The 14,787-nt window shown below is 38.3% G+C and overlaps 1 protein-coding gene across 1 annotated transcript; it reads right to left on the reverse strand.

Moving 5' to 3' along the window:
- Positions 1–691: 691 nt before the first annotated feature.
- LOC147856907 (uncharacterized) lies at positions 692–11,263 on the reverse strand. Its single transcript, XM_087328246.1, has 14 exons — positions 11,014–11,263; positions 10,376–10,501; positions 9,250–9,368; positions 7,858–8,005; positions 7,674–7,780; positions 7,503–7,586; positions 7,368–7,416; positions 7,193–7,284; positions 6,149–6,248; positions 5,954–6,045; positions 2,508–4,258; positions 2,290–2,409; positions 1,599–2,212; positions 692–1,535 (listed from the first exon to the last, which is right to left on the reverse strand). The coding sequence occupies exons 2-14, from the start codon at positions 10,475–10,477 to the stop codon at positions 1,440–1,442; spliced, it is 3,474 nt and encodes a 1,157-aa protein (XP_087184372.1). The 5' UTR covers positions 10,478–10,501; positions 11,014–11,263; the 3' UTR covers positions 692–1,439.
- Between the last annotated feature and the right edge of the window lie 3,524 nt (positions 11,264–14,787).

The raw sequence follows: 14,787 nt of genomic DNA on the forward strand, positions 1-14,787 counted from the left end.
TAAGATTTATGATATTTATTAGACAAAATCAGCACAAAAGGTCTCTTAGAAACTTGCCTCAGGAGGATGCACCAGGACTATTACCAAGTTAAAAGTTAAAAGTTCTCTTAGCATACACCAACTTCAATTTCCCAGCACCCCCTCTTTTACCTCCCACCTCTACAGACCTGCGTGATGAAAATTAAATCAAATTTCCCCCTCTACAGACCCACATGTCAAAAACATTGGTTCCCTCAAATATTTGAACCATAGACTACAATTAAAATTTTACAGTGCACAAGCAAAGTAAAAGATAACGAAAAAAATCACATGTAGGTTTTCCAAATCTTTACAACTTTACAATAGCCTGAAATTACGTTTTCAAATCTGAGTCACAGCCTCAAATTATAACTTTTCATGATTAGATGAGAAAAAATAAACATGAATAATAAATAAATGTTTGCATCCCCAGCAAAATTGTGTCTACGCGCAGGTTTTCTTCAAAAATTTGAACCAGACTGACATTACAATTTTGTAAAAAACGATGTCATGAAGTGAATAAGGTAATGTAATGATCTATCTTGTGATTATGTTAAGCAAAGAAAACATGATAAATAAAAAGGAACTTTTGAATCGACAGCAGAATTGAAGCACCAATAATTGCAGAACAATACAATAGGTTCAACAAGATCAGAAAATAGTATCGACTCAGTTTTCACTCAAAACCAATTTTTTAGTATATATGATATTCATAAACAAAATAATCACCCATTTTTAGCAGAAAAGAATGGGCATAAACTCAAATCAATGTTTCGGTGTATAAAATATGACAAACAGTCTGATATGTAACTTCTTACTGCAATTACTTTGGATTCAATGCACACGTCTTATTCCATACTAAAAGCTTGTACTTTCGAAATGCCTTTTCAGAGATGCCTCGCGAATCCATGTATTCATTTTCAAAATAATTTCTCAAGCAATACAGCATGCAGAGGCTTATATCATGGTATGAAGAATTAACTGCCTCGATCAATTACACCTGTGGCATAAGGCTTCTATGCAGTTGCATCACCTGAATTTGGAAGATATGAAGAGCTCGACTGAATCTGGAAGAGCCCTGCCACCGCCTTAATCGATGTATCACTAAATCACCTCATGATAAGCATTAAAAGCATGCAGATCAAGCCCTAAAGAAGAGCATGTTTTTCTGCCTTTTGCAACCAAAATATAGAACATAGTATCCCCAAGAACCCTGATATCAAGCGATGCCTCCTGAGCAGATATAGTAAGGAAGTGGCTCAAAATGCTACCCACACCAACCTTACTAAAATGCAGTAGACCATAATGACATGTCTTCAGTACTGCAGGTTTGGTCAAGTAGTATCCATCCCAAATGATCAATAATTCTTGAATCAGAATTTGGCAAAACCAAGACATGTCATTGCTAGGAGGATAAAACCTCAGTTCTGGAGATAATATCGCCCAACTCTTGCATTGCTAAATTGTCCCTGCTCCTCACGAATTGCAGCATCAGCGTAATATTTTGATGCCAGTTCCTGCAAAACAAAGGAAATCAGCATCATAGGTTATATTTTCCTGCAAACCAAAGGCTCCCTTACCTTGGTCAGTGCGAACTCCTCATAGCGACTTTGAAGTACCCTGTCCAGGGACATCTGAGACATGGCGAATCGCCCCACATCATTAACAGACTGATGTGCTGTGGAATTAACCTCTGAAAGCCTTTTCCAATCATCCCATTCTGTAGGCTGATATCTGGTTTTAGTCGTGCCATTCCCATAAACAGAATCTTGCAGCTGAAAGTTCATGGAATCGCGATATTGTCCAGGTAATGTTTGCTTGTTAAGATCATTCAAAGATGAATGGAAAAAAGATGATAAAGAACTGCGATCCTGATTTGAAAATCTAAGCTGCGAGACTGAATTCATGCTGCCATAACTTCGATATGAACGTTCTTGACTAGGTTGATAGTTTGTATCAAAATCTGCCAGTCTTGGCTGCTGTGACATTGAAGCTGCTTGTGAAACAAAGCCTGGTAATGCAGGACTACTCCCAAAGTGCATAGTTGACCTCATGCCAGATTCCAACTTTCCTTTACCAACAGCCATGATTGCAGGATCTATAAATTCAACATCATTCGTTCCTATATTTGTTGGTTCCAATTGATTATAAATACTAGATGCAACCAATGATCGAGGGGGATCTTGACTAGATTCTGTACAGTAAAAGTTCAACTAAACAACATTTTCCACTTCAAGAAAAATAAAATGAATAATTCTCACATTTCCGAACCTGCATTTCGTCTTGGATCTGATGGCCAGCTGTATTGGGAAAACCCAGGAGGTGGAGCTGCTGATACCCTGATTGCTGAAAATCCAGGAGGTGCACCAACAACGCCCTTAGATGATGTTGCTGTACCATAATACAAAAGACATAAGCTCGAAGAAGAAAAGAAAAGCTGTAATTCTACTAAACTAAATACAAAAAGATTAGGTTGAAATTGCTTTTACCAAACGGTTCTCCTGAACAAACAATTTTGTTTCGAAATGATTCACCACTGGAAATCTCATCCAAAGTGTTTGAAGCACTGCTATTTAATGTATGTTGCTTTTCGATCCATCGATCATGTCCACTTGCGTGGAAATCACAATTACTGGTGAGGGAAGTGTCGCTGGTTGCATGATCCTGCCTTGCGAAGTGAAACCTTGATTGCTTGGTGCTGGAAGACTTCCATGATGGTAATGGTTCCTGTACAGGTACTTGTGAAGGAAGATCTACATTTTCACCATTGAACAAGAGTTGAGCAAGATCTTGAGGATTTCCATCTGTCCAAAGGTCAAACCCTGTCGCAAACATGTCAGTTATAAGCTCATGCTCTCTGTGACCATTTATTGGCTCCTCTGATATCTGATCCCTCTCTAGCTTGGTCAATTTATCTTTCTCGATCAAAGATCCTCTAGAAACCTGATCTATCTCATCTTTCATAAGCTCTAATGACTGGTCATTAGTTGCAGAATCCAACCACGGATTTTCCGAAAGCACCGTGATTTGACTGGTTGAAACAGTTAAACCATCAATAGCTGGTGTCTGAAATCTGCTGTCATTACTATTTGGAGATGTATGTGTATCAGGGTGCAAATGGATGTGATTTTCCATCTGCTGCGAATCATTTTCAGAAGTATGATTTGACGTTTCAGCATCAGCAAACAAATGACTAGATACACTTGAGCTACCATAAGGAAAACTCTTTGTGTTCACTGGAACCTCGATTGCATCAATGCCTCTCGAGGAATGCTCATCGACAATCCCTAAGCCTACAGAGCTAATAGAATAATTCTCTGTCGATGTTCTCTTAGATGAATCTTTCTCTGCAAGAGAATTGATCCCTGTGTCATTTTCTTCCGCACCAACAAATTTTTGGGAAACTGAAGAGTTTGATTTTGACTCTTCTTGCACACCACCCTTGAGGTTAATGATATCTACATCACTTAACTTGCTGCTAGAAGAGGATGTTCTGTTTGAGATCTCAACATCATTCGAATTCCTGCTATTAGAAAAGTCCCTGTCTGATACAGACCTTGGAAATTCCACATCGATGTTTAAACCATCAACATTATTAACATCTACATCATAACTTGACTTCCGACTATGAGAAGAGGGCATATTTGATACAGGCACCGGAAATTCCATATCAATGTTTGAGGTGTCGCAAAGATGATTCACAGCTACATCGCTTGATTTCCTGCTATGAGAAGGTGCCATGTTTGTTACAGGCCGAGTCAATTCCATATCAATGTTCAAAGAGTAAAGATGGTTAGCAGCTACATCGCTTGACTCTCTGCCATCAGAAGATGCCCTGTTTGATTCAGGCCTAGGATATTCTAGCATATCAATGTTTGAAGTATCAAGATGATTCACAGTTGTGATGTCATTTGGCTTCCTGCTATCAAAAGATGCCCTGTCTGATGCAGATCTTGGAAATTCTACACCAATATCAAAGGTGTCTAAAGCAGTAAAAGAAGCCTCTGTTTGTGAAAATGGTGGATCAGCCCTCACTAGCTGCCTTGCCACAGAACCTTGGCCTTCATCTGTAGTATTTGGTTTTACACCATCATAGCTGTTATTATATGCTATCTGTCCACTCCCATGATCTGCAGAAGCCATCAACAGTGATGAGCTTGTTGCTTTGGGTTTAATGGTGGCAACAACACCAGTCTTTCCAGCAGAAGTAAGCCGAGATGACGTGTTCGAACGTGATCCCCTGGATTTGAGTTTATGAGAAGTGATCAGTCACCAAAGAGATTCAGTGGAACATGAGCAGCCATTCATACACATACTTCATTTTGACTTCCATGGAAACAATTCTAGTAAAAATTTTAGAATTTCCAGCATAAATGTCAATTAAATATGCTCCCATATATGCAATAAGACCAAAGCATTCTTGGACAGGAACAAAAGTAGATGATCATAAAAAAATCTTAAAAAGCATATTTATGAAGAACGTGTGCTCATCTGCAATGAACATAAAAATAGTACTCAAGGAAAACGTACCAAATTTTGAATTACTGATTGCAGCTCTTCTTTAAATTACAAAAAGGAAATTTTTATACAAGAAATTGAACTTACTTTACCAAAAAACATTTATTCTCTAAAATATTTTCAGCTGTGCCTTGACCAGGGACACTTCAAAACATGTGTATGGTTTGCCCTTGCATAGAATGTGAAAAAGATAAAATAGCCTCATGTAAGATGAAATACGCTCCTCAAATTGTCCTCGGACATTTTTTAGCAAACTATCTTGCCATTCCTCCATTTTCTTTAGATATTGTGAGAACTTCTCTTCCAGCCTACGATTTCTGAAATTGCCACACCATGATAGGGACAGCTGACATTGTACTATCAAAGTGTTTTCTGACCTTACTAGTATACACAGAAATTTGTTTGTTGCTGAAGCTTAGAGATATCAATGGTTTGGCATGTACTCTCCTGTATACTCTCCAAAGGTCTCTGTATACTCCCCTGTAATCAGATATCTTTGGAGAGTATGCAGACATTTATAGCCTTTGGATACCAACTGCTAGTAACTCAGGTCTTTGCAAATCATACGAGAAATCATAAGATGGCTATCATCAAAGGGAACGAAGGTACACAGAATCAAGACATCAAGCAAAACCCTCCAACACCACAAACTTTGGTCACACGTGCAAGCAGAGGATTCCATGGCACATTGTTCACAAGGAGATATATTACATCAATGTTGGAGAACTGTGACATAATGACATGTTCCCTCAGCTACAATATACCTAACTTGAGGATCTCACATGTGCCAAAAACCAGATTCCCTCATTTCTTTTCTTTTCATGTTATTTACTTTTATATTTACTGTGTAATATTTATTTTATTTTGATTTGTTCTTAAAGACGAGACAACACTTAAGATGTAATCTCTTATTTGGTCTTATAGACCATTATGGCCTCTTAAAAGACGTTAATATATCTTTCTTTCTTTCTTTCTACATCTTTCTATTTCCTAGCTTGCACTCTCAAACATGAGGGAATTCACTAACAATCTTCAATTTTTCCTCAGCTGTTACATTTCCTTTCTTCAACCTTCTCTTTCCTGGGTTGCACTCTCAAACATCAATACATTCACTCAAAGACTTTAAATTTGAAGGCAAATTTCTACTGTACTATAATGTCTTATAGAAGTTCCCACATGTGTCTCTGAAATTACAGTGCAGATGCATGAGCGCTTGCTGACACTTGTTATGTCTAGACTGTAAATGTAGCTGAGTTCAATTGTTAAATTATGAGGATTATTGACTTTGGTATCCCAATGTAAACTACCTTTACAAAGCCATGAAAGCAAAGGATATCAGCAGTTCACAAGTTACAAAGGATAGTTTACCAAAACTGGACTATACAAGAGCAAAATGTAACATAATATGTAAATATACCATGATGCTGCAGCAGGTAAACTGCTAGACTTTGGTAAGCTTCCTGCCGCTGAAGACACCTTTGGTATGCTTGCTGGGATAGATGTTGGTTGCTGCAGAATGAAAAAAGTGCACACAGAATTCATAGTAGTTTAGCAGATGAAAACATACATTTCCACCATATTCTATTACAATTTTCAGAGCTGTGGAACTTACAGAGGTAGAAGCTACAGGATTCGCGTCAAGTGGAGGAGGCAAGAAAACTCCAGAGCGCCTTTGAGCTGGATGGGTAAGTTCATGGAAGTGTTGACTCTTGCTGCAAAGAGACAAAAAACTCTTCTTTTTTAAATGATACTATATTAGTTGTAAAGAAAAAAACATCACAAACTCCAAATAGCCTGGTCTGAAGGTTGTATGAAGTGGTATACAGCTAAAGGATCATTCAGAACATTGACAAGAGCCATCAGTAATAATTCAATGCAGGTGAAGGTGTTGCCAAGTATATCGATCAAGAAACCAATGAAGGAAAAGACAAGAGTGCCCAACAAAGGAGAAAAGCCTGCTTTCTTTCCTCTAAAGCCAATGATGAGCCAGTGGAGGCATCTCCTGACTCCATAGGGTAGAATCAGGTTCGCCACCAAGTATGTGGGACCATCAGCTCTTCTAATTTATGCTAGAAATTCCACCAGAAATAATACATCCATGATGGTCATCTAACTCATTCATAGGACATCAGTCCGAAGTGTCCCTATAATGTCCTGCAGATGTCAGCATAAAGACGGGTCTAATGACCCTCATGAGATAAAGGGCAATCCATGCTACAATTAGTGCATCTATGATGATTATCTGACTCATACAGAGTTAGTAGGAAACATGTTTATAATGCCTCTAAAATATCTTGTAGTTTTCAGAATAAGGATCCAATGATTAATCCCCCCCTCAAAAGATAAACGGGTGCTGTATGGTGCAGCCAGAGTGGTGCTTCTCAAGAGAGATCTTCAGAGAACAGAAACCATAATGTGAAAGCAATGAAGCAAGGTTCTCTTCCTTTCCTCTCTGTAACACAACCTTCTCTAAAATCATGAAAATGATCCTACCATGAACCATCAGTTATAAGCATAACTTTTTTTATCTCTCTGAGCAAATGTATCAATGCTAATGAAATTAATTTATGCATAAATGTATGCAGATGCCCATCATGTCAACTACAATGGATATACGCCAGGAAAAAAAACCAAGGTATTAACTAAGCAAGTGTACCTTCCATAGTTTGCAAGCATCTCCTCTTTGGTAAAGGAGTCTTCACGAGTACCTTCATCGTGCAAGTATAAGCATTCTGGGTTATTGCACGGCTGCCAATAACAATAGTCAGCAATCTCATCTCTCGTAAAAAAGACATGATTATATAACACTTTGAAGAGCTCAAGAATCCAACCATATGTTTAAGCCATGCATTGCAATATTTTGTGGTTCCAAAGCAAGCCCTGGAGATAAATAATACAGTTAATCATATGAAGAACGCTATGAACTCTCTTGTGCAGTTTAATTAACCATACATAATAAGACGTACTTGAGGACTTTTCCTTCCAAAACAAAGCCATTCACAGCTTGGATACAGCGGAGAGCATCTTCCTCTTTCATATATGTCACATATCTGCATAAATATGCACAATCTTGAAATAAATAATAGCTATATATAAATGACATCACAATTGCACAATGGTAGCAATAAAAAGCTCACACGCTAGCACTAGGACTTGCGGATGAAGAATTCTGCCCATTTAGCTTTGAGACAGATATTTTGAGGATTTTCCCATATTGGCCAAAATACTCTTTACGTTCCAATGTCTGTCATGCAAGAACATACCAAACATCTAAAATCCCTGAGATTTGAAAACATTGACAGCAAAATATACAATTTGCACCTCTTCATCGGCAACTGTTGCAGGCATTCCAACAACGTAAACAAGCTTTCTCTGAATAACACGAACATTGCTTAAATTCTTCCTTCCTTCTGCAGATTTTAATTTGGATTTACCAGACTTTTGTTTCCTGTCGTTGATGTCCATTGACCTATTAAAAGTATTCAATGTCAACATAAAGAACGGGGAGAATGGCTACAAAAAAATGTTTTAGTTGCAAAGTATAAAGGATAATAAACTATTCCGTTATAATGCATGCGCAAAACAAAATAGAGATCACGTATGTGTTTTTCCATAGATAAGATTCATAGATTGATATACTTTGTAATATATGTTGCGTAATATGTGGAAGTTTGTGTATAGAGCATGTTCTATCAAACTACGTAATATAAGTTGAATGTTATTTCCTCTGCTGATGTGTATGAAACATGCCGCAGAGTATAAAACATAATAAATGATACAGTTATAATGCATACACAAAACAAAACAGAGATCATGTATGTGTATGTCCATAAATCAGATTCATAGATCAGCATACTTCATAATATATATGTTATGCAATATGTGCAAGTTTATGCACATAGAGCACATTCTATCAAACTAAGTAATAAAAGTTGAACGATTATTTCCTCTGGTCATGTGCATGAAACATGTCACAAAGTATAAAAGATAATAGACTATCCTGTTATAATGCAAATGCAAAACAAAACAGATATCATGTACATGTATTTCCATAGATAAGATTGTAGATTGATATACTTCGTAATATGTATTATGTCCAGGCATGTTCAATCAAAGTAAGTAACAAAGGAAGGTCGAATGATTATTTCTTTTGCTGATGTGCAGGAAACATGTCACAAAGTGAAAAAGGTAATCCATTGTCCTGATATAACGCATATGCAAAACAAAACGAGATCATGTATTTGTATTTCTATAGATAAGATTCATATATCAATGTACTATGTAATATGTATGTTATTTATTATGTGTAGGTTTATGTGTATAGAGCATGTTCTATCAAACTAAGTAATAAAGGTTGAATAATTATTCGTCTTTCACACTTCTGTATAAAAATATATTGATGATTCGATGATGCTCATACATCTGATATAAATACAGCAAAACATCAATCATAAATGGGTTCCATTATTTAGCTATAGAACACCAACTCTCGAACTCAATGATGTTTGAGATAAACAAATTATATCTGATACTCCTCTTCCAAGATGGAATCTTAGGCTACCAAAGTAGAAAGGCTAACAATAATATTTGACAAAAACAATAGACAACATTAGCATATCCCACAGGTTAGCCTGTGTGTTCACTTTTTTTTTAAACGCATCAGCCAAAACAAGGACCAAAAAGACAAAGTGATTATTTTGCAGTATATCATACCTACATGAAGTAGCCACTATTTTTTCTTTATTGTATGGTGCTCTACATGCAGGACAGCGTCCTTCACTATTGTCTTTCTCTGCCATTTCCATTATGTGATTCCAGCACCATACACAAATCTGTTGAAATAACAGTTGAATTGGTTATCACATTGTTAGACTGCAAAAACCATACTGATTACATCATCTATGCCCGAACTGACCATGTTTTCTAACCTACTACAAACATCCCAGAACTTATGCATCTTGCTGTCTAGCAATTCCCAAGTACATCACAGGTTTTAAGAACAGCATGTATATGGAGGTTGTGATCAATTCTTAATTAAGGGAATCGTCATGAATGTTAAACAAAAAGGCATGAGTAAGTAAACCCTACAACAGTATACATCCAAAATATGATATTTAAACCCTTCTTTAAGAGCATAGCCAAGACAACGTAACTTCATATGTGCTGCACATAGAACACACGTGTGTAAAAAACTGTCCCTTTTATAGGAAATGATCAACATGTAAGTGAGAAAGAAGACTGAAGCCAAATAACAGAACAAAGTTAAATTAGAAGGCCGAGAAAATAATGCATATCTATTATGAATATTTCCACAGCTTGAGGCCTAAAACTTAGGGCTTTGGTTGCCAAATTGGTAATTTTTGTAACTAAGTACTGGTAAAAAGTCAAGGCATCCAAGTTCTCATAAAGGAAACCATGCCTAATCGTAAGTAAAAGGTGGAGAACGGTAGCTGTAGCCAATCAAAATCCTAGCAAACATATTTTCTTTGGTTCATTTTATGAGTAGTTCTAATTATTTAATATTTCATTTCAGGTTAGCAAACATACTATATGATGGCACTCACAGATCTTGTTTGATCAAAATATTTTCAGGCCTATTAACCATTACGTTATATCTGATCCTGTCCCTGAGAAATGATAGCCTGACTAATGCTGTTGAAACTGAGAATAATGCAAACTAGCAGATAAGCCTATTATAATAATATTATTAAATGAAAACCAGTTGCATGTTCTCAGGACAAACAACTACAATATAAACCAATAAAAATTGGGGACAAAGAAGTAATAATAGTGGAAACAACTTAGAGGATTTCACATGATAAACCAAAGGAGTGATTACCTGGTAACCACAGCGACAAGGTTTGAGCTGCCTGTCAGTCGGATCCATCTCTTCCATGCATAATGGACAGCAGTTATCCCAGTCCTCAGCCATTACTTCCATGAACCAAAACCAAGCAAAATAATCCTAATAGCAAAGACGCCGATAGCACGAGCATTAGACATCTATTCTTGATTAGCAGAGCTCAAGTATAAATGAGTCTCATTATGTATGCTTGAAAACTTCACTAAGATGCATATAGATAGTATGGAGCAGGAATCTAGTTTACTCTAGAATGCATATGTATCGTATCCAAAAGACATGTAAGCTCCTCATGTGAGAATCGAACATTATCTCTGCAAGTTTCTCAAGTAAGAAGCAAACATATAAATATTTAATAAGTAAAGCCGTACGAAGAGGTAGACAAAGATATAATCTGCGGATTGAAACATCAAAAGTGAAAGAGGATCAGACTCGATTCAGATCAAGTTCTATAATCGCAAAAACGAGAAAACAAAAAAGGATTTCCGAAACGGTGCTAGAAAAATCGGTGACAAGGGGAGAGAAAAGAAGCAGAACAATACGAAACCTCAAGCAGCTGCTACAGAACGCTTAGCGAGGAGACAGAGAGGGTGGAGAAGGAGGGACGAAGGTGTTACCTTTAATGAAAGAAAATACAGTTCGTCTGTTGCCGGAGGATCGATTCCACGTCTACTTCTACCTGCAGAGTTTGGAAGATGTAAGGCAGAGCTTGAGAGGCGGCAGCAGGTTTCGGTTCTGTGACGGCGATGGCGAGGGCGGGGAGATGGGAGCGAAGGTGCGAATCTCTGTGTGTTGAAGAAGAGAAGACCGATCGATGAAGAAGAAGAAGAAGGAGAAGATGGGAGGAGGAGGAGGAAAGAAAAGCAGTGAAGGATCGCAGAGCAGAAGATGAAGAAGAAGAAGAAGAAGAAGAAAAGGAAGAAGAAGAAAAGGGACAAAAAGAGAAATAAATAAATGAGTGAAAATAAGAAGGGAATAGAAAATATGAAGAAGAAGAAGAAGAAGAAGAAGAAAAAGGAAGGATGCAAAAAAAAAACAAAACCAAAACCAAAAAGGATAAGAAAAAGCTACTGCTACTATACATACTACACCCACAACCCATTCTCTCTCTCTCTCTCTCTCTCTCTCTCTCTCTCTCTCTCTCCCCCCCCTGATGAATCCCGATGTGACTCACTCGCGTGTTCTTATTATCACGCTCTGTGTGTGTGTGTGTCGTGATGAATCCCTGGTGACCTGCTCACTTCTTGATCGGCCACCTAATCACCTCCTCGCTTATCTCCTATATCACAATTGCCGACAACCCTCTCTCTCTCTCTCTCTCTCTCTCTCTCTCTCTCTCTCTCTCTCTCTCTCTCTCTCTCTCGGCGAAAATACACAATTATATCAATAAATGTGTGTAAAAGACACTACTTACAATGGGTGTGACAATGAAGTATGGTCACCCACTAACTGCATTACATGGGTAGTGGAACATGTTGAATTGCCAATAGGCAAGATGAACACTCCACCGAGGAAAGAATTTCCACTTGCTCCAATAAAGAAAATCGTCACATTAGTACTCCCTTCAACTTTCGTAGATATGCTTTCACTCCATGTCTACCATCGAATACAAAAGCACTGCGCATATTCCAATTATGACGCAATCCCCAATATCTCAGAAATAGAAAAACAATCCCCATCTTTGACTTTGGGTCAACCTGTGTAATTTGTGCAAACACCCACTGTCTAGGTGTCAAATAACATCGTGCTAAAACTTGTCAAATTTGAGAAATGTAACTCCAAATATGAGAAGCAATCAAACATTGTATAAATCGATGAGTACTATCTTCCATTTGAACAGTGCAAAAGAAGCAATTACTTGTTGCTAGTCCGCGACGATTTAGAGCCAATCCCAAAGGCAATCCTCCAATCAAAACTCTCCAAATGAAGACCTTTGCTACAAGTGGCAATTTAGAATGCTAACTACGTTGTAAGATTTGCCACCACCCATAATCAGATTTGTGTAATCTCCATTCTTCTTTAGCCTTAGATGATAACCATCCAAGAGACTCAATAGAGCAATGATACAAAAGATTAGTAGTCACTTGTAACAACGATGTTTGTACCCTTTAAACACCAATCAATCCACGGTTGTTCTTCTGTTTGTAGAGGTAAGGGACCTTTCATCAATGGAATATTTTGTAGTTGTTGCCAAATAAACCCATAATTAGGCGGAATGTGTAATAATTGTCGTGCTTCAACAAACTCCAAAATTCTTTGAGATGGAGCCTCAACTATATCTCCCACCTCTTTGACCCCCAAACGAAACAAACGATTAAATTGAGAGTGCAATCTCTCCTTTCTTGGCCAACATAATAACCGAGAAGACACAAGTAACTCTTTTTGCAAAGAATTACAATGCTCTCTACTAGATGATGGTTTCCATACACATAACAAGAGTGCTTCTTGCCATGAGGTAACCAAGTGTTGAACACATGTAGAACCCGGAATCCTAAGTGAAATACATTCATTTAGTAATTGCCACCATGAAGCCTTAATTGTTGTCCTCCCATGTGTTAAACCCTTGTTCTCAATGAAATATTGAACAATAGATAACCATGGTTGTGAGTTTGAACACATGTCTTGTAATAATGAAAATCTATGAGCCATCATATGCTTTGATAAGTTTAATATTCCAGCTCCCCCCAAGCGCTTAGGAGTTACTAGATGATTCCATGCAACCCAAGTGATTCCCATCTTATCCCTCTTCTTCTACAACAAATATCGAAGAGGTTGCAAAATAGAATGTAAAGCCTTCTTTGTCCATGGCAGCAATGACAAGTAATATAATATCATAGGTTCCATAATAAATTATACAACCTTCAAACGTACATGAAATGACCAAGATTGTGATTTCCAATACATGAACTTATCCCTCAACTTACTAGACATCCATTCAATCAATTCACCATTTGTAACATTCATTCCTAATGGATAGCCCAAGTGTCGAAATATAGAGCCTTTCTTCACCACAGATCCTTGTCATTCTAAACATTCCAAATCCCTTTCAGTACATGATATTGAAGAGAATAGCGCGGAATATTGCTCGGCCACAACTGAGTCTTGAATCACTTCAATGAGAATGAAACATAGAAATGGGAAGTAGAGAGTACACAAGGGAAATACACAAGATGTTTATGTGGAAAACCCAAATAGGGAAAAACCACGGGAGCCCACGGACTCCAAACTACCAATATATGAGAAAGGTACAATCAAAGACTCGGAGGCAACGACCTTGAGGTTTGTATCTTCGCCAGTCGGTGGTTCAACAGAGTATCGCTCTGTATCTCTCTCTCTCTCTCTCTCTCTCTCTCTTTCTGTCGCTCTTTGTACAGTAGTTATGCACATACAACAATATAACAACATCCAAAGTGATTGCCCTAAGTCATATTTATACTTATATGAACTTAGGGCTATTTACAAATATAGCCTCAATAGGCTTACTCAAAAACATATTTACAAATATGTCTTCACTTCTAGTTCTCACCGGGTCCATCCAATCCGGTTTCCGGATCTCTTCCGGTTCTCACTGGGTCCACCCGATCCGGTTTCCGGATCTCTTCATTCATAATCGGATCCCATCTGGAGGGACCGATTTCCCAACAATCTCCCCCTTCACTCCGACATGGGATGTCTCGTTAGCCCGATCCGCTTTCGGCACGCGTCCAGCTTGTCGGTCGTCAACACCTTGGTCAGCATATCCGACCCGTTCTCCTCCGAGTGGATCTTCGTCGGCACGAACTCTTGATCTTCTACTCTCTCCCGGATCCAATGGTACCTCCGCTGGATATGTTTCGTCTGGAATGGTAGGCATCGTTCTTTGCAAGGTGGATGACACTTGACTGTCGCAGTAGAGCCGGTATTCCTCTTGCTAGATCCCTAGCTCTCCGATGAAGTCCTTAATCTAGAGTATCTCCTTGCCGGCTTCCACAGTTGCCATGTACTCCGCCTCCGTGGTTGATAGCGCAACCGTCTTCTGCAGCCTGCATAAGTCATGACATATCCAGATGTAGACTCCCCCCTGCATAAGTCATGACATATCCAGATGTAGACTGGTTGGTATCCGCATCAAACAGCATATCCGAATCCGTGAATTTGTCAAGTTGGGGATTACCGGAGCTTAATTGGAGGCACATACTCGAGGTGACTTTCAGATACCGGAGTATCCACTTGACCGCGTTCCAATGCTCTCTTCCTGGATTGCTCATGAAACCCACTCACTACTCTGACTGCATATCCGATATCCGGTCGGGTACATACCATCGCGTACATCAAGCTTCTGACGATAGAGGCATATGGTATCTTCATCATATCCGTCTTCTCCACCTTTGTCCTCAAACTTTGTTTTCCAG

The sequence above is a fragment of the Azolla caroliniana genome, unplaced genomic scaffold (genome assembly GCF_043228905.1).
Source record: "Azolla caroliniana isolate FFs.n. ecotype wild unplaced genomic scaffold, voAzoCaro1.0.p SCAF_12, whole genome shotgun sequence".
NCBI classification, from domain to species: Eukaryota; Viridiplantae; Streptophyta; class Polypodiopsida; order Salviniales; family Salviniaceae; genus Azolla; species Azolla caroliniana.